The sequence below is a fragment of the Chanodichthys erythropterus genome, chromosome 4, assembly GCF_024489055.1.
Source record: "Chanodichthys erythropterus isolate Z2021 chromosome 4, ASM2448905v1, whole genome shotgun sequence".
In the NCBI taxonomy this organism is placed as follows: Eukaryota; Metazoa; Chordata; class Actinopteri; order Cypriniformes; family Xenocyprididae; genus Chanodichthys; species Chanodichthys erythropterus.
Window position 1 is genome coordinate 4,421,883 of NC_090224.1, and position 20,525 is coordinate 4,442,407.

Sequence of the window (20,525 nt, forward strand, 5' to 3'; positions counted from 1 at the left end):
CCGGGAACACAGACGTAGATGCGCGACCCAGCGCTGAAAGTCTCTCATCATGAGAAGTCCCAAATGTACTACCGAAATCACCGAAGCCATTAAGCCCAGCATCTGTAAGCACAGCCTGAACGGGACAACTTTCCCCGTCTGAAAACGGGAGAGACACTGAGTGAACGACTTGATTCTGCCCTCTGTCAGATTGACTCGATAAGAGAGAGAGTTTATTCTGAGCCCCAGATATTCTGTGCATTGCGCGGGCTCTAAGCGGCTCTTTTTCATGTTTATTCTGAATCCCAAGCTGCTGAGGTGCATTAACACCCTGTCTGCGTCTCTGACCGCCTGCTCCTTTGACGAGGAGCATATCAGATAATCGTCTATGTAAGACAATATTCTTATTCCGTTGTTCCTCAACGGAAAAAGTGCTGCTTCCACACATTTGGTAAAAGTTCTTGGCGCTAAAGATAAACCGAACGGCATCGTCTGAAACTCGTAAGCAGTGTCTCGGTATGCAAACCTGAGATATTTCCTGTGAGACGGGTAAATGTCTATGTGAAAATATGCGTCTGACAGATCGATCGTCACAAACCAATCGCCCTGGCGGATGGACCGACAAAGCGTTTTGTGTGTCAACATTTTGAATGAGTACTTTCGTAGGTGCTTGTTTAACACACGGAGGTCTAATATTGGACGCAGAGACGTGCTCCCTTTCTTTGGAATCACAAAGTAACGGGAATAAAAGCCTTGACAGCTTACCTCCTTTGGCACCACTTTGATCGCTTGTTTGTTTAAAAGAGTGTCGATCTCGGCCATCAGGACGCGGGCCGACTCTCCCTCGGCCATTGAGGCTATTATACCATTGAATTTGGGTGGTTTCATGGCAAATTGAAGTCTGTATCCCCGTAGAATTGTGTTTAAAACCCACGGGTGAGCTGCGCATGCGCGCCAATTGAGTATGCGGGCCGAGAGAGTCCACCTGTATACTTCTCCCTCGTGGGCGCGTGTTGATGACGTCATAACAGTCTCCGCGCAGGCCCCCAACGGAGAAGCGGGCGCTCCCTCCTGTGGTGAAACTAGGGGGGAGCATTTTATTCTGGATTTTTTGCAACTTATCGCCCTCGGCAGTCTGCCTGGCTGCGATAGTGAACCATTTATTGTGTGTTTTATATTTGGGGAGCATATCGCCCTTAGCTCGTGGCTTGGCTGCGATAGTGCATTCTTTACTATGTGTACCCCTGAAGCAGTGAGTGTTTGAACACACCGTGTGAGTGCTTGGTGACACTGATGAACATCTTCCTCTATTCTCTGAACATGAGGAGAACATACAGAAACAGCCCTTACCGAACTTAGAACCGCAGGGCTGGAAACCTTCCTTCTCTTTGCAGGCGGAGAGAGAAGTGAAGGGGAACGTTTTCGTGTCAGGTCGCACGCTTCTTCCGTTCCTCGGTTCCTAGCCGCCGCGGCCGCAAAAGAATGCTTCCCCCATGGACCGGAGCCATCCGACCTCTGACGTTGGCCAGTATGCTGCCCGCTGAGAGCAGGTCTCATGTTCCTGGCCCCCGTTTGCCTCCCTCTCGCTGCAGCGGCTGCTGCAAAGCCCTGTCGCGCTGGCTGAGAGGGTGGACGCGGTGTTTGTTTGCGTGGTAAACATAGGTTAAACGCTTCATCCTCTTGTTTCCTGAGAGTGCTTGTTTCTCTCATTTTCTCGAGAGCTGGACTGAACAGACCTTTAGTTGGATCATACGCTGCGTCCATCACCTCCGCTTTCTGAGCATCGCCCAATCCTGACAGGTTTAGCCATAACGCTCTCTCACCTGACACGGCCAGACCCATCACGCGGCCACAGCCCTGAACCGCTCCACGTGAAGAGCGGAGAATTAAATCATTCACCACACATATTTCATCCCATAGTGCTGGGTTCGGTACTCCTGTGTCAAGCTGTCGTCCCATCTCCTCCAAAATTTCCGCCTGATACGCCGACAGTAAAGTCACTGCGTTCAGCGAGCACACCGATTGCGCCGCGTACTTATACATCCTCTGATAGACGGACGCAGTTAAGCGTTCCATCTTACTCGGCAACGAAATTTGAGATGAGGCAGAAATAGAGCGCCGATTCGGGTGGAGATGATAGGCCACTGAAGACTCTATCGCTGGGGGTCCGGCCAGCCCCAGCTCTCCCATCCCCTGAATCTCCAGCTTAGAACATCCTTTGGCCGGGAGCTTGATCTTAAAGGGGCTGCACCAATGGCGAGACATTTCCTTCATGCAAGCAGGCACAGCGGGCAGGAGTTGTCTAGATGCGGGTTGAGCAGGCGGCAGTCTTTTCCCGTCGTAAAGGTCTCTCTCTGCTCCTTCCGCATCTTGCGCCACGGGCCAAGCTAGGCCCAGTTTAGCCGCGGCCCGTTTGCACACCTCGTGCAGGTTACTGTCTGCCTGTGAGGCTGAGTCAGTTGTGCTGGGAGGTCTAGACTGTGGGATAGGGAATTGAGAATTATCTTCCTCTTCCTCATCATCCATGTCCAAGTCGAGGAGGTCAGAGTTAGCATCGCCCTGTGCGTCCTCGTCAACCGGTTCTTCCTCCTCCTGCGCGAGAAGGCCCTCGAACAGAGGAGGCATATCCGGGGATTCGGCTTCCATCATGTCCGCCCAGCTCGTGGTAGCTCGCGTATGATGTTCAGTAGCCGTAGATTTTGCGGCAGCTCCGGACAGACATGGGTCTTGTTGGTTAGCAACCGCTACTCTCAGCCTTCTCTCTAAGATTTTCACCGGCATTGACGCACAGTGAACACATGTTTGTGGGTCCGCAAGCGACGTTTGAGCGTGTTTTGGGCCCATACACACGATGCACATTGGATGAGGGTCCCTGCCCGAGATGGTTGCTCCACATGACGATGGACACGGGCGGGATGCAGCCTCCCTGCTTTTCGACTCATTCCCTTTGGCGGGGGTAATGATCGTCGACATTGTGGCTGAAGATTGAAAAAGGTAATCGGGTAGTTATCCCTTCCAACGGCTCGCCTTAACGCGTAAACCTGAAGTCGGCCTGACGCCACTGACGACCGTAACTTAATACGATGTAGTCCGAAAAGAATAGCTCGCCTTGACGCGGACACTATTCAGAATTTACGATGTCACTCAACACAATCCAATCCACTGATGTCGCGTTCGGTGGCGTAATCCAATGACGGTCCGCCTGATGATTTAGCGAAATCAGCAACGACGTCGGATGTGCTGAGAGAGCTTGTAGTCCCTCACGGGAAGAAAGCGCGAATGATCTCGATAGGGGTCGACCTGAGTAATATAGGTGGGGCGGAGCCTGATCTCAGATCGACCTGTCTGTCATTGACAGACGTGGTGTCATTGGAGCTTCCGTAGTTGGTCACGCCCAAAGCGATTCCCATAGTGTGAAACACCGAGCGAAGTTAGAAAAAGAACTCGTTTTATTTTTCAGTAACGAGTTGACAAGATAATGTTGACAAGAGTGTTATGTCAGCAGGTGGCTACAAATCAGTCATTGAATCATTTACGTGAAGACCTATTATGCAAAATTCACTGCATTTAAAGGGCACTCATTGAAAAGGCGCGTTTTTCCTCAACCCCAAAAAGTGTCAATTTGAACATGCTATAAAAAATGATCTGTGGGGTATTTTGAGCTAAAACTTCACATACACACTCTGGGGACATCAGAGACTTTTACATCTTGTAAAATGGGGCATAATAGGTCCCCTTTAAAACACAGACTTGACTGAAATTAGTCATTATTCTTTATTAAAATGTGTCTCTACAAATCCACTAAGTGATTTTGTTTAAGCAAAAGAGTGTTTAAGCATTTTAAGAAAGATCTGTTTAAAACATCTGACCTGCAGAAGTTGACATTGTCCATGAGCAACCAGTCTCCAGCCTGCAGCGCCTGAACTAATGTCCCATCCAGCCACTCAAAGCCACCATGAGTCCAGCCGTCCTGCATCTGAGCCAAACGCTCCTTCAGTAGAGTGAAGTCCATCTGCAGCTTTGACATGTCTGCAGGGGACAATCAAAGATTATATTACACTCAAAGTTTTTTAAATGGATTATAAAGCACAAAATAAAGAATTCTTTTTTCATTTATTTAAACATTTTATTTATATTTAAATAATATAATTTTACATTTCTAATTTCAAATAATAGTAAATAATTATATAATAAAATTTTAATATAATTGCATTGTAATTTTCAAAAGATTCTTACTGATGCTACCTGCCATAGTTAGCCAAAAATTTTACAGGGCTGACAAGTCAACAAGCAGAATTCACATTCGAAGAAAACCAAATGTTCACTCACAGAAAACCAAATGTTCAAGTTTGCAAGGCATATACAGGAAATATACTTAGTAGTGTAGTGTCCTTACCCGTTAAGACCTTGAGTTTAGTGTTGAGTTTGTGCAGCAGAACAATAATGACCTCCAATTTGTTTAAAGCCTCAAATGTGACCATGCCCTCTGTGGTATCCAGACCCTCCTCTCGCAGCCAGCGGCGGAAAGTGCTCCACGTACTCAACAGGAACTCGGTGTCCTGCACTGCCCCGTCCAATGACATCAGGCCTCGCCTGGTCACCATGGCAACCACATAGTCCATGCTCTCCAAAACCTGCTGCCATGGCCGTATGATGTCCACCTAAAACAGAACACCAGGTTAATGATAACACCAAGTTAAGGAAACAATCATCTTGCTTGTCATTTCCAACTGACCTGCTCAAAGCCGCCCAGCAGCTCTGTTGTGTCCATGGCGCTGTTCATGGCCATAACCCTCAGTCTGTGTCCCGTTAACAATGCAAGCAGATGCACTAAACTGCTCTTTCCACTTGCAGTGGGACCCACCAGTATGACCATCCACCCCATCTCCACACACTTCATCAGTGCCTCCAGAGGGCGCAAAGAATAATGGGTAATCGACAAAGGAGGATCCAGAGCAATAGGTGCCCCTCCACTACGCTGCAGAACCGAGTAACCCAACTGCATATGTGTGACAGAAAGAAAGAGATATATTCACACCCAATGTTTCTTAAGTCTTAGAATATAATTTTACATCATAGATTACAGGTTAAGGGTTAAAATAAAAAAATAAAGATTTCTTTTTTTTTTTTTATGATTTCTTCTCATTTTTAAAAGGATAGTTCACCCAAAAATGAAAATTTGATGTTTATCTGCTTACCCCCAGCGCATCCAAGATGTAGGTTACTTTGTTTCTTCAGTAGAACACAAATGATGATTTTTAACTGCAACCGTTGCTGTCTGTCAGTCAAATAATGGGAGCGAATGGGAATTCAAACAATATGAGTCGAAAAAACTTGCATAGACAAATCCAAATTAAACCCTGCTGCTCGTGACGACACATTGATGTCCTAAGACACGAAACGATCGTTTTGTGTGAGAAACCGAACAGTATTTATATAATTTTTTAGCTCTAATACACCACTATGTCCAACTGCGTTCAGCACTCGCTTAGTGAGGTCTGACCGCACTCTGACAGCCGAAGTGATGTCTAGTATTATGCGCGAGACATCACTGCCATTGTCACTGCCTCACTAAGTGAATGCTGAACGCAGTTGGACATAGTGGTGTATTAGAGGTAAAAAACAAACTGATCATTTCGTGTCTTAGGACATCAATGTGTCGTCACGAGCCGCAGGGTTTAATCTGGATTTGTCCATGCATGTTTTATTGACTCTTATAGATGGAGTTCCCATTCACTCCCATTATTTGACTGACAGACGGCAACGGTTGCAGTTAAAAATCATCATTTGTGTTCTACTGAAGAAACAAAGTCACCTACTTCTTGGATGCGCTGTGGGTAAGCAGATAAACATCAAATTTTCATTTTTGGGTGAACTATCCCTTTAATGTAAAGCATGTATTGTATTATTGTGTGTGAAATGTGCTACTTAAATAAATGTACCTATATTATGTTATGTTATATATTTCTGACCAACCTGCAGGTTCAAAGGGGTGATATGAAACTGCCTAGAGCCCATGTAAGGCTCAAAGTCTTCTCCAAACACCTTCCTAAACACTGCTAACACCTGAGAACGAAACATATATTATTGTTTAACAGCAATCTTCATGTCTCCTTATATTGAGTGATAAATGGTATTTTGATTAGTGTGGCTACCTGAGCCTTGTCTGCCTCTGTCCTCATGCGGTCTGCATACACAAGTCCAACATGCTGCCCAGGGTTGAAGAAGCCTGGTGATTGGTCTGTCTGCATCAGCTGACACCAACGGAACAGGTCACGAAGATTAAACTCCCATGGTCCTCCTCTCTGGCCCCATTTCCTCTCAATCATCACTTCTTGGACAAGCTTAGAGAACAAAAAAAAAAAAAAAAAAAAAATCAAACTTCCTTTGAGATGATAGATAAAAGGAATATCTACAAATGACACTTCAAAGAGCAACAGAAGATCACCACTAGTTAAGGGAAGTGTCATCCACTTACTCGGTTGCTAAAGTGCACCATTTTTGAGATGATCGCATTGTCAATGTTAGGAAAGATGGAGTCACCAATGAACTGCATGTCTTCATTGGTTAGCGAATCCACATAAACCTGAATGAGAAAATACAGCTTTCTGTCTATATTTTGGTCTCTTATTGTGTGACTCATGGTTATAATACAAAGTACTGTAAAAATATTGTATAATAATATTCTCTTTTTTAGACAGAAGAGAAAACAAAAATGTCATTAGATCTAAGTTACCTGAGTGAATCTGTTAAGGAAGGACTTGGGAAGGCCTTTGCGTCCTCCTCCCTGTGTGAAAGGGTTTTGGCAGCCGAAGATCTTGGTCTTCTCATGCTGAACCTGGAAGCGCATGCCCAGCTCAGGGATGTAGATCTCAGCACGATGGTCAAAGCAAGCGTTAAGACCTTCCAGCACTGACTGAGAGGCCAGATTCAGCTGCAGAAAAAGGAAAAACATTGGTCAAAAATAATATAGTTATTTCTGACTGAAATGTTGTTCTTGTTGGTGGATCTTGAAATCTTGTTATTTCAAGACTCAAACATTTATTTTATTACACTGAACTGGCATAGAGCTACAAAAGTCAGCCATTCCTCTGTACCTCATCTAGGACGATCCAATGTCCAGCCTTCAGCCCAGCAAGTAGAGGACCATCACGCCATGCAAACTCCCCTCCTTTCCCACCTTCCACTGGCAGATCTGTCCCAAACAGATCCGTTACGTCCTGTGCAGAGAGGATGCAGCATGATTAAAATCATCTTTGAAATTATGCACTATTGCATATAAACTAACATTCAAAAGCGTTTTTTTTTAAACGTATGCTCACCAAGGCAGCATTAAAATAATGAGAAATACAGTATAAACAGTAATACTATTAAATATTTTTGCAATTAATCTATTTTAAAGTATTTTAAAATGTAACTGTGATTGCAAAGCTGAATTTTCAGCAGCCATTTATAAAAAAAAAAAAAAAAAAAAAAAACTCAAATGTCTTCAGTGTCACTTTTGATCAATTTAATGCATCCTTGCTGAAGAAAAGTATTAATTTCTTTAAAAGGTCTTCAAACTTTTGAAGGTTAGTGCATATAACAATGATTTTTTTTCCTATCAATCAATCAATAAAAATAAAAGGGTGTCATTGTATTGGTGATAGTTATCAAAAATCAATTTGTGTTATACAGTAGAGTGAGGTTCTACTAAAGAAAAACTCTACGTTTCTTTGACATACAGTTTGTTCAGACAAGTTGATCCTGACAAGATGGTTCCCAGAGGCCTTGGCAAGGGCAGTGACCAGGCTGGTCTTGCCCACTCCAGGTGAGCCCTCGAGCAGTATGGGTCTCTGAAGCTTCAGTGCCCGCAGTAATCGCTGAGCATTCACTGCAGTGGTGCCCGCACTCAAAGCATAGTCCGACAGACTCCTTCCCTCACTCTCAGGACCTGTGGGAAGATCAGATCAAATCCAGCAATCAAAACCCAAAAGGCATATCTGACAAATGATTTGATAACAATAATTGCCAACAACACCTAGAGACTAAACTTTGAAATAAATGTTAAAATATAAAATATTTGTTTTATATTTTGGTAGAGTCCTCACCTGCAGCAATGTAGAAGGGGTCAATGCCAAAGAAGTCTTCGCCCCACTGGGGCTCTCTGGGGACGCTGGTGTCGTAGACTCGGAGTGCGTCTTGCATCTCCTCATCCAGCTCTGTAATTCTGCTCAGTCTCTTCTCCAGGTATTCCAGACTTGCCTTCCGTGCCACCAGGGCATTCTCTGCTGCCGACACTGTGGTCCCTGGTACCAAGAAGAAAAAATTTAGATCATAGGAATGAAGTATGGGAAGAGATATAGGATCTGTAAATGCAATGTTCAAAAGTTTGGGGTCATGTTTCCTTCTTTTTTTATTGAAATTAATAGTTTTATTCAGCAAGGATGCTTTAAATTGATCAAAAGTGACAGTAAAGACATTTATAATGTTACAAAAGATTTCTATTTTAAATAAATGCTTTTCTTTTGAACTTTCTATTCCTCAAAAAGTCCTGAAAATAATGTTTCATGGTTTACAAAAAATATTAAACAGCACAACTGTTTTCAACATTGATAACCTACATATTAGAATGATTTCTGAAGGATCATGTGACACTGAAGACTGGAGAATGGCTGTTTCATCACAGAAAGTTACATTTTAAATATGTTAAAAAACATTTCTTTTAAATTGTAATATAATTTTACAAGCCTTGATAAGCAAAATACTTCTTTTAAAAACATTTTAAAAAAATCTTACAGACCCCAAACTTTTGAATGGCAGTGTATATGGCTTTCGTTTAATTTTGTAAAAGCCACCACTAGTGTCAATAACAGCTACAAAGGATTTTATAGAAGCATAAAAACTTATTTTGCATAAAAACTTAAAAAGGAGCAAGACAGTCATTTAAAGCCTGTCTTATTCCTTTTGGTGGTAAATGGGTACCAAAGCATGCAAAAAAGCTGTTTGAAAGTCTTTTTTCTCCCACCTGAGCCGATTCCGTCCACGTACACAAGGCATGCAGCATGAATAAATGCTGTTACAGTGTCCAATCTCAGGTCCCATTCTGGCTCCTCCTCCTCCAGCTCCCCCATGGTCATGAAGCCATCCTCGTCCCTCTCACATACCGTGTTCATGAAGTTCACCCATGACAGAATGTCTCGCACGCTTAGAATACACCGCCGACCAAACTCCTGATTGGTCAGCCAGTCGATGAAGTCCAACATAAGATCTGCTATGTCTTTACCTGGGATGGGAAGAGTGGCAATGACAGGAGACTAGAACAGTTTAGGAGACTGGCTGTCAAGGACAAAGAACATCTCTACAGTTCAGTGGTAATTATACAAAGATATCTGGCTGTAGAATTCTGCTACTGACCAATCAGAATTGAATATTCCAAAAGGTGGTAATAAGGCTTGTTATAATTGGTTGCTCTGTGTAGAGCGACTCACCTTGGTGGTCATGCTGGTCCAGAGATAGTCCGGGCCGCAGGTTGTGTTGGATGATCTGCATTAGATCATTACGGCTGTTGTTCTGGGGGCACCAAATCTCTGTGAACCTGTTCCTGAGTGCTGGAGACAGCTGTACATATGCAAACACATCAGTACCACTAGTTGCTTATTTCTTCCGTGCAAACATAATTTATTGAACTATTACTACTAATCTTTAAAGAAAGCAACCTCTGGCTATTTTATAACCTCAACATAATATTCTTCAGCCAAGCTAATTCTCCATGTACTGACCTCTTTCTTTCCAAAGTCACCTCCAGGGTTCATGGTGGCGACAAGTCGGAACTTCTTCCCGGCAATGATCAGCTCAACATCATCATCATCACCGCTGCCTTTTTCTGCCAGCACTAAAGATTTTTCAGTCTCCAACACGCTGCACAGGACACATAGACAGTCACATGATCACATCAGATGTGCAAATATCAGTACTGTACAGAGGTTGGGTGATTTGTTTTTTGTTTTGTTCTGTTGTGAAGCAGAAGTTGCAAATCAAATTTCAATTTATTTTACAAAGAGAGAAAGTAAACAAGTACGTTCAGGCCTTTTTTTGAATTTCCTAAGCAAAACTGAACTGAAAAAGAAAAAATGAGAACAGAAAAATGTGGAGTGTAAATACACACCTGTTGAGTCTTTCCAGCACTGAGTCATCTGCCAACGAGATCTCATCCATCAGAAACACACCATCCTGTTTCATCGCCAGGACCAGTGGTCCATCATGCCACTCAAACAGACGGCCATCCTCCGCATCAGCCTGAAATATATTAAATTTATATGAAATGACAATTTTTTTTAACCAATAATTTGAAAAAAATCTGATTACCACCTGTTGGGTTCCTGTGTGACGAACGGGTCGGAGGCCTCCCAGAAAGTCGGACGTCTCCATATGCAAGTGGCAGTTGAGGGAGAAGAACTTCTGACCGGATAGTGCAGCAAACAGCTGGCAGATGGTGGTTTTACCACATCTGGAGATGAGGGGAGGAACGTGTGAACCAACTGAGCTTCTGTTATCTCATTAATTATTTACGAATAACAGATTAACAGATTTCCTGCTGAATAGAAAGTTCTATTTCCTGTTGAAACAGGGGTGTGGCTACTAGTTATTACTAATCAGCTCAGTGTAGAATTTTATTGAAAATTGGACGTGTCAAGTGCAACATCATTTTTTTTTTTTTTCCGACTGTACACAAGTCTAATAAATGTTCATTTTTGCTAACTTTAAAAATTGTCAAAGTTAACAGACGTACTACAAGCTACAAAACTAATTTTGGATTCACTTAATCTTTAAAATTAACATAACAGCCCTGTTGAAAATGCTTAAATTATTTCTAATAACCACCTAGATTTGATTAAAACTCAAATAAAGAAGCCTTTCATCTTCATTTACATACGTCTACTACAAAATAGTATTAGGTCATATTTTGTAACCCTCCCATTCAGGTTCAACTGAGGATCGTATCAGAGCTTACCCCGTGTCTCCGACAAGTAGGACAGACTCTCCAAAATGAAGCGCTCTTCCCACTAGTACAGCTAGTCTCCTCATGCCCTGGGTCCACACCACATGACCGAACTCTTCAGGGACACCCGCAATGCTGTCCACAAAAGGGCCTGCCAAGTACCAAGCCATCAACAACCATCAATATACCAAACTGTGCCAGCCAAAACAATCAATCTGGCCATTAGTTATACAGTGAGCTAAATCAAACAGATCTTTAGTAAAGTCTCAAAATCAAGAATTCAACATTTCATGGAAAAGATTTTGCCGTCTTAACTCATCTACATAGATGGAAAAGAACATCACAAGATACAACAGATAAACTCACAATCAATAACTGTATTATATAAGCACATGCAGGGAGTTGCTAAGATGACTTATTAAGGGACTGTCATTAAACTGCAGTGCTACTGGTATTTGTTTATGTGATAATGCAATGGAACAACCAGTGAGACAACATTCCTAATTGAAAGTCATTGACCTGATGTCAGAATGCCGTGTGCTTCTGTGGTCAAACCGTGTTTGTGCTTCTAAACTCACTGAACTGAGTGGTGACCTGAGCCTCAGAGAAAAGAGCATCTGGGTTCACTGTCCTTTTAAAGTGCTTCTCCAGGATGTTCTGGATGGTCAGTGCTTCCTCTGGCTTCCTGACACGGCCGGCCAACAGCATATAACCTGAAAGAGTGAACATAATGACTATTACATTTTGAAATTAAGTATAAAAAAAAAAAAAATCTTTCCATAAACTACCATTTGAAAGTTTGAGCTCAGTAAGATTTTTTTTTAAAGAAATTATTTTATTTAGCAATGATGCAAAGAATTGATCAAAAGTAAACAGTAAAGACTTTTATATTGTTTAACAAAAATATAGAAATATATATAGAAAACAGCACAACTGTTTTCAACATTGATAATAATAAGAAATGTTTCTTGAGCACAAAATCAGCATATTAAAATGATTTCTGAAGGATTATATGATATTAAAGACTGGAGTAATGATGATGAAAATTCAGCTTTGCCATCACAGGAATAAATTACATTTTTAAATATATTAAAAGAGAAAACAGTCATTTTGAATCATGATATTTCACAGTATTACTGTTTTACTGTATTTTACTTGGTGAGCTTAAGAGAGATAACAAAAACATTTAAAAAAAAAAAAAAAAAGCTTACAGACACTAAACCGTTGAATAATACTGCATATTTTAATTTTCTACACCATAGGGGTCAAAGGTTTGTCACTGGATGTTACCGTCATCGGCCAAATGCTGTAGCCAATCACGCGAGGTGTCACTCTGCTCCTCCAGACTATAGCGTTCAGCCCAGCGGAACAGATCTCTCAGGGTAATGTATCCATGTTTCCCAGCAAACACACTGGATCCTCTACGTAAAGACTAACACAAATACCACCATATCAAAAAATACAATCATGAATTTATCAAAATTGAATCTTATACACTGATACAACAAAATGAGATCCACACCTGCAAGTTCTGCATGACTTTGATGAGTTTAGAGCAGTAGGAAGGAGGCAGACTGCAGCGCTGATGGAGAATGTTCTCAAGCTCCGAACTGGGAAGCTCATCAAAATGCAACTCCACAAATCGGTTTCTGAATGCTCGAGACAGAACCTACACAAAATGAAAGACAAGTTTAGTCCATTAATATTCAAGAGCCCTTTCTTGAGTAGGAATGTCAGAACCAAAACATCACCACCGCCCACCTATCTAAAAATTAGTTCCCGAATGGCACTATTGTTGCAGGTTATAGTTTGCAAGGGGCTAAGAAGGCAAGCATGCTTAACACACAGGTGATAGTTTTTAAAATGCATTGAAGAAACCTTTCTGCCTCCGTAAAGCCCAGGAGGATTCTGGGTGGCAAAGAGCATGAATCTGGGGTGGGCTTTGACCACTTCCTGTGTCTCGGCGATGAAGAGCTCCCGGTTGTCATCCAGCAATCTATTCAGTGCCTCAAGGACATCAGTGGGGGCAAGGTTCAATTCATCTAGAATTATCCAATAACCTTTCCGCATGGCATCGATCAGCACGCCTTCAGGGGGAAAAAAACATGCATGTTGTTTACATGAAAACATGACATAAACATAAACAGAGGGTCGATCGAACACACAACTACACATAAAGAGAGACAACGATTTAAGATTACCATCTGATATGGCAATGAATGTTCAGAATTCATTAATATCATTGACATAAGTCAAGGGTCTTCAATTTTTTCTGCCTAAGGATGGAGCAGTGACCCCCTGAGAGTTTCATTTTAAATCTGGCCTATAAAAACATGCATTTCGCACCATATTCATGTATTTATTTACATATGTATTACATAACTAATGATTATTTTAATGGCTTTGCAATCTAAGCATCATAACAGATTCATATACATACATGCCATCCTGATATGCAATAAAGGCTCTTTACCTTCTTTGAAGACAAGTTTGCCATGCTCATCGGAGGAGTAGCAGCCAATGTACTCCTGGATATCTGTGTGCTCATGGTTATTGATTCGCACACACTGGTTTCCTGTAGAAGCTGAAAGCCATTTTATCAGACTCGTCTTTCCTACAGAAGTTTCCCCCTGAATGAGCACTGGATGGATGCTAATCACAGAAACAACACACAAGAGGAGAGGAAAGAAAACATGTAAGACTTGTAAAGGTGAAATTGCGAGAGTCTAAGATATGAAAATGATTCCTAGTATGTAATGAACATGAAAAGAACTAAAAGGACTAAAGATGGATGGAGGGAAAATAACGACAAGTACACATATAAACGTATATTGAGCCCAGTTGGATTGCGGGTGGCAATGACCGATGTATTAGTCAGGCTAATTATATGGGCGATATTTCGCATTTTGAGAAATAATGTACCTGTGCAAGTTTGAAAGAAGCCTAAACTTTGGAGTCAATTTTTTATTTGTCATCTAGGTATGTAGAGTGAGTAAATATTGTGTAACCAGTACACAGATTGTTGACAGCTAGTTAACAGATAAAGAATTAGAAATATCGAAGTGTAGGGTTTCTGTGATTTGGCCAGTGAAGGTACAGAAAAGCTTTTGAAGATCATGTAATCTGATGTTAAAAAGGCTGATGCCCATAAAGTCCCGAAATCACCACTTTATAGATGCAGAGATCCATTGATCACCAGGTCTGGACAGTCCCAGGCCAATGGTACCAAAACAGACAAACAATTCAATCGCTATAACAATACTGCCCCATAAACTAAAAGCAAATCAAATCTCTTACGATAGTTACGCACAATCCCACAAATCAACATAGAAACGCTGCATATATAATATGTATCGACAGAGGGATTGATCTACGGAACATCGCAGGGCACATATTAGTGGTGGGTCTTCCTACCCGGCGGCGACCACCCGTGCCAGATCTTTTAGGTTGAGCTTGACGGAGGGCGTGAGGATGTAAGTGGGGTCCACAGTAGGCTCCATGTCACCCCGACTCAGCCAGTACTCCTCTATCTGTACACACACTCGGTCCTTTGGCTGAGGGATTGGCTGAAGAGAGAGGAAACGATCATTTTTCTGGCAAAGAACATTTCTAACCAGTTTACAGTCTATCCATTCAAACAAACATTAGGATGGATCAAATTGTCTCACTGAAGCTCTGAACAGATTACCTGTTTCAGACATTTCACATTTCCTCCTAGTATGTACTGACACACCATTTTCTGCACAACGGGGTGAGAGCTGCGATCCAGCTGAGTGAGAAAACTCAGGCAGAAACCCTGCAGAAGATATTAAACATCTCCATAAAAATACTTAACTGTTTGTTTTTAATTTCTTTACACAACACACTTTAAGTAAATAAATAAACACTGGGTATTTGTGAGGGCCCCAGACCAGTAGAGGGCCCTGATGAGCTATAGAAAACATGAAAGTAGGCCCTGATGAGCTAAAGAAAACTATGAGAGCAAATGCATGACCAGGAGAGACTGAAACCCAAATGGTGTGGACAGATAGTAAATAAAAAAGCCAGTTTGTTGTGTGAACTCAAAAATACAGTGTACTTTGTAGAGCTTTTTTATGATGTACACTGCACTGTGGAAAACACAGTGGCGATGAGTCTTTGATATCCAGTCTACATCAGATGAGAGCGGTGTGTTGTGACGCGACAAAACTAGATTGCTCAATTATAATCAATCAAGCTGTCTAGATTGTAAGCGTAGCAACATTGCACTCTGCAGTGTATTCAGCAGTATTCATAGTGATGGAAGAGTGACACAGCTAGTTTGTTATGTCATGCTGCTTACTTCCACCGTAGGCACATTGTAAAACATCCATGCTCACTGACTGTCAACTTCATGTGCCTTTACATGAACAGACAAATGTCACTTCAGTATGGCCACATGTAACATTTTAACCTTTTACTCGCTATGTTTTGGACCCTCAGGACACTAACAATACAGTCAGGCAGAAACTATGACGAGGACAATCACATTACCTCATAGAGGGATCGTTGGATATTGTGGCAAGGGTCAGAGGCTACGTACTTCAGAGCTCGGCACAGAGTACGCAAACTGTAGTGGGGCTTGTGCCCCGTACCGTCAACTAGTCGAGTGTTAGCCTCCTTACGAACTGCCAAATAAAAACTGGTAGGAAAAAAGAGAAGATTTTGTTAAAAAGAACAACACAGAAGAACATTGTGTTTTTCTATAGCACCTAACCAAAGGTTGCAACACAAGGGATGTACTCTGTATGTGGCATTTTATGCTTTTTATGCTAAGCAACATACAATTGTTAAAGTAAAAAAAGCAACATAACACCTAACGCCCGTTTCACACTGCAAGCTTGAGCAGCGCATGAGCGCAACTACATCGTAGCTGCAGAGACGTGCGAGTATTCACTGGAAGCGTTTGTACAGTATCACAGCAGCGGCATGAAGCTACATATAAAGTGAGCATTTCTTTACAATGACAGCTATAAATTTGTTTTTATGAGTTGGTCATTTATAAACTTGATAGTCTTGAAAGTTTATTAACATGGGGAGGTATACAACATTTGCATATAAAAATAAAAATAAATAAATGAAAGCCTTGTTTCTTCCATTGCTGCACACAAATGAAGTAAGCTTTGTGTTTCACATCATCTGCCTCATGCATGTTTACAAGACAGCAAACTCGGCGAAAAAAGTCAGCAAACTCGGGTTTGATTTGTGTATGCTGCAGGCTATATATATATATATATATATATATATATATATCTGTCTGTGTTATAACTAAAAGAATGTTTATATATCATATTTTCTGGCTAGTTTACTTTAGTTTATTTTAACCCAAACTGAATAATTAAAAACAAGTTTAAATGGGTAAATCTTCTATAAATATTTTTGATTCTTAATTTTCTTTTCTGTCATACTCAAATTCTTGTTAAAACACATTAGACATGCTTATACTGTACATTTTGAACACTTTTTGTGTGAAATTATATTTATTTTGTCCATCAAAAGTGTGCTTTCACTTTAACTGAGTGTCAGCAGCGCAGCAAAAATAGACTCAACGCCAAAACACCCGCATCACTGCTGCTCACGCCACATTGGTTAACATGCACGCCGAAAAAATATGCGCTGCTCACACGCCGCTCACGCTCGCGGTGTAAAACCAGCGTAACATCTGATACATCCTTAATATTATCAAGAAATGTGAATTTGTTTTATAACGGTTGTGCTATTGTGCTACCAGTTTTTTTTTTCCTTTTCATAAAACACTAAAATGGGGAAAAAGATTATTGGATTATTGGATTATGTTTTACAAGAACATACTAATTTAGTATTTCTACTTCAAAATTTCACTTTTAATTCAATGTGTTACTTGCTGTTACTTTGTAATTATTCATAAAATTTACAGGCAGTTATGGAGTGAAAGCTTTTTTCAAATAAATCATACTCCAGTTTTTTTTTCAGTGTATTTGCTGTTATGGATGTAATGGAGACCTACAAAAGAACTGTGGACAAACCTGATGATTCCATGGATGATTCCTCTGGACAGGTTAAGGCCTTTGAGGTAGTCAGAGACCAGGATTCGTAAATCACTCTCACTCTCTAGCTCCTCCACATACAACTCTGTGAACCTGATACATAAACAAAAAACATGTGTTCCCTTCTATAAAAATTTATAAATGTCACTGCATTACATATGGTATCCGCAAACAAACCAGCAAGACATTTACAAAACAGTACATTTTATTGAAGTCAGTTCCCCTGGATTTCATGCCCCTCTTACCGGTTTCTAATGCCCAGTGGCAAGTTCCTCTTGCCTACGTCAGTGGCTGGGTTCATGCAGGCAAACAGACGGAAGTCTGGGTGACGAACCAGAGGCTCTACACAGAATGACATCATGAAAACAGTAAAATTACCTCAGAATACATGATGTGGCACTCACATAAAACCATTAATCAACTGCAACACTTGTGGGAATAAATAGTAGCATCAAGCACATTTATACATTTCTAAAGTACACTACAAGACAAATAATAGTAAGATAATGCTGTTCTTTTGAAACTTTTATTCATTAAACAACCCTGAAAAAAAAAAATCAGGGTATCAGGGTTCAATATTGATAATAATAAGAAATGTTTCTTGAGCAGCAAATCAGCATATTAGAATGAATTCTGAAGGATCATGTGACACTGAAGACTGGAGTAATGATGCTGAAAATTCAGCTTTGCCATCACATTTTAAAATATATTCAAATAGAAAACAGTTTTTTAAAACTGTAATAATATATTTTATAATATTACTGTTTTACTGATTTTTTTGAGCAAACAGCATTTTTAGCCAATTAAACTCGACTTTGTTCAATCAACAACAGTAATTACAACTAGCTAAAATGTATTGTATTTTATCCAAAGTGTTTCGCAAATACCCTTACTACAACCCCCCTAAAGCAGCCTGGGTTTAAACAAGGTAGTACTAGTGCACACAATTACCCTTCATACCACTGTCAAATAGCCACATCTTTAAAATAGCAAAAATGCAATCCCAGATGAGCACTTTATGGAGGACTCACCAGTATCGCCTCGGTCAAGCAGCACCAGTGACCCAGCGCTGCCCTCCAGCAAACCACTCAGACACTCCAGTGTCTCTGCAGCAGCCAGATTAATCTCATCCAACAGAATCCATTCGCCTTTTTTCACAGCCTGGGCTAAAGTTCCCTGTGCAGACACACAGTCAATCACAACATACAGGAGATAACAAGAGAGAGAAGAGAAAAGAAGAGGTGAAGACAAGTTGGGAAGAGTAGCAATTACCTCTACAAAAGCAAAGACCAAAGCGGATTCACAGGCCCGAATCTGTTCCTGCGTCTGACTGAGTTTCAGAGCCAAAGCCTCCCACTGCTCCTGCAGCAAGGCAGCTATGAGGGAAAACACAAAGAAAAAGACAGAAAACATTGAAAAACATGCAGTACATTCTTTAAACATTTTAATAACCTTATTTATACCATGGTCTGTCTGAATACTCGATTCTGATTGGCTGGAAGATACTGTATGTGTAATGCACAGGTAGTTTCAATCAGTTTAATCACTGTTCTATGTTAATGTCAAAATGTTCTATATTAATATCAAAACAACTTTTATCAATAAAATAGCTTTGCTACATTATATTTCTCAGCAACAAGATGGTAAACTCACAGCTTCACTGTTAGTACATTGTTAATACATTATTAGCTAACTGCATGATTTGTATATGTAAATTTCTGAAATTACATAATTTGGACACAGTCCCCTCTGATAACAGATCACTCTAAATTGTAATGTTTACATGCATTTCCTGTAAAGCTGCTTTGAAACGATATGTATCATGAAAAGCGCTATACAAATAAATGTGAATACAATTGAGTAGTAGAGACACTGCACAGACACAGGTAACTGACACACCTACAAACTCTTGCTCTCTTGACAATTCAAATAATTCACTCAAATAAATGTAATCTTACTGCATACTTTATCTCTGTGTCTGATATAAAGAGAACAGAATTCTAGATCTAACGAGTCATAACTGATGAAAATAACTTCCAGTCAAATTTTGTGTTGGAAACAAGCTTAAATTTGTCAGTGTTGGCAAATGACCATGGTATAAGCGGTATAATCCACAGCTAGCTGTGCATTAAAGGTGCAGTATGTAAGAATTCTGCAGTAAAATATCCAAAAACCACTAGGCCAGTGTTATATATTTTATTCACTTGAGTACTTACAATATTTGTAAATCGTGAGAAAATTGTAATTTTAACCAAGGCTCCTGGACATGTGAGGAGTCGCCTGTCAATTGCGTCATACCCGCGTTACCCTCGGTTTCCGGTTTTATTTTGTAGAAACCATGGAAACACCAAAGACGCATTATTATTTACATGTTTTAATAGACAAGGGAACAACTGTTTTGATATATTTATAGACAAACTAATTATATATATAAATAGCTCAACACATTTAGTCTTATTGTTTAAATCTAATTTTCCATGCTTTACCATGCCTCAGAGAAAAACACTATTTTGTGAAGTAGCTAACATAGCATAATCAGATGCAGCTTTATTTTTAGTAACAGTAATACAGCATTTTCCCCATCATACAATATGTTTTCAAATGCATTGCATGCCATTTATCAGCACAAGCCATCCAGCATTTAATATAAATGTTGTAGTTTACTGCAATGTGTCTCAAACAAGCGAACGCACAGAGTAACGTACATTATAATATTTTCAACACACTCAAATGTATCTAATATGATAAACAGAGCTGTGTTACCTCATACTCATGACCGGAAAAACGGAAGCAGCGCCGGCGACTTTGACATAATGAAAGTTCTGCTGCTCGTGGCATGTTGCGCAATCGCTCCAGCGGCCTCGTTCAGCTCCCACAACACTCGGTCCTGCTCTGCTTCATACTACAGTAACGTTAATAATCGCATCCATGAACATGATTTCTTCCCGAGTCCTATCCCAATTCTTTTCCACCGGCCATTGAGGTGAAGACCACATGTCCCGAGATTCTGCGCTCAAACTTGGCATCAAGCTTCCCCTTTGTTTTTTGAATAGGCCTCTAGCGACCTCTAGTGAACAGAAAATCCTACATATTGCACCTTTAAAAGATTTCAAATTAACTTTGCTGTGTGTCGGGTGGTTCATTGCCTCCATGTTATGCATTAAAATAATTTATACACACCTAGCTGTGGATTATCCCTAACAACAACATTTTTACTCAAAGAAATGAGCAACATAAATTAATTTTAAAAAAGCAATGTAATTTATTTGAACCTTCAGTATTACCATTGGGTTTATCATGTAGTTCCTTGGTTAATGCTGATTTGCAGACATGATCCATGAGCTTCAGAAGGTCCTGCCAGCGTTTGCCTCTGAAGCAGGTTTGGACGTGCCCCAGGAAGGTCAGGTTCTGTTTCCGTGAGTACGTCTGAGAGAAGAGGTCCTCAAATGCTTCCCGCAGGGGCAAAAGTATGAGCCTGTGGTCCACTGGTTTATACCTTCAATCATAACAGATCAAGGTCA

At 40.7% G+C, this 20,525-nt stretch overlaps 1 protein-coding gene across 2 annotated transcripts in view; it reads right to left on the reverse strand.

The window, feature by feature from the left end:
• mdn1 (midasin AAA ATPase 1) overlaps window positions 1-20,525 on the reverse strand; it is a 63,871-nt gene that overhangs the window by 33,797 nt on the left and 9,549 nt on the right. For both annotated transcript variants that reach the window (XM_067383744.1, XM_067383743.1), the window contains exons 16-44: window positions 20,289-20,500; window positions 18,277-18,380; window positions 18,036-18,180; window positions 17,250-17,346; window positions 16,984-17,097; window positions 15,473-15,620; window positions 14,649-14,756; window positions 14,375-14,526; window positions 13,434-13,612; window positions 12,839-13,047; window positions 12,483-12,629; window positions 12,251-12,392; window positions 11,539-11,673; window positions 10,973-11,111; window positions 10,330-10,468; window positions 10,127-10,257; window positions 9,741-9,879; window positions 9,450-9,579; window positions 8,987-9,244; window positions 8,070-8,267; window positions 7,704-7,912; window positions 7,077-7,199; window positions 6,716-6,913; window positions 6,458-6,565; window positions 6,135-6,323; window positions 5,956-6,045; window positions 4,715-4,978; window positions 4,376-4,640; window positions 3,849-4,008 (exon numbers count right to left, since the gene is read on the reverse strand). In XM_067383744.1, the coding sequence (XP_067239845.1) occupies window positions 3,849-4,008; window positions 4,376-4,640; window positions 4,715-4,978; window positions 5,956-6,045; window positions 6,135-6,323; window positions 6,458-6,565; window positions 6,716-6,913; window positions 7,077-7,199; window positions 7,704-7,912; window positions 8,070-8,267; window positions 8,987-9,244; window positions 9,450-9,579; window positions 9,741-9,879; window positions 10,127-10,257; window positions 10,330-10,468; window positions 10,973-11,111; window positions 11,539-11,673; window positions 12,251-12,392; window positions 12,483-12,629; window positions 12,839-13,047; window positions 13,434-13,612; window positions 14,375-14,526; window positions 14,649-14,756; window positions 15,473-15,620; window positions 16,984-17,097; window positions 17,250-17,346; window positions 18,036-18,180; window positions 18,277-18,380; window positions 20,289-20,500 (4,632 nt within the window). The remainder of the gene's footprint in view (window positions 1-3,848; window positions 4,009-4,375; window positions 4,641-4,714; window positions 4,979-5,955; window positions 6,046-6,134; window positions 6,324-6,457; window positions 6,566-6,715; window positions 6,914-7,076; window positions 7,200-7,703; window positions 7,913-8,069; window positions 8,268-8,986; window positions 9,245-9,449; window positions 9,580-9,740; window positions 9,880-10,126; window positions 10,258-10,329; window positions 10,469-10,972; window positions 11,112-11,538; window positions 11,674-12,250; window positions 12,393-12,482; window positions 12,630-12,838; window positions 13,048-13,433; window positions 13,613-14,374; window positions 14,527-14,648; window positions 14,757-15,472; window positions 15,621-16,983; window positions 17,098-17,249; window positions 17,347-18,035; window positions 18,181-18,276; window positions 18,381-20,288; window positions 20,501-20,525) is intronic.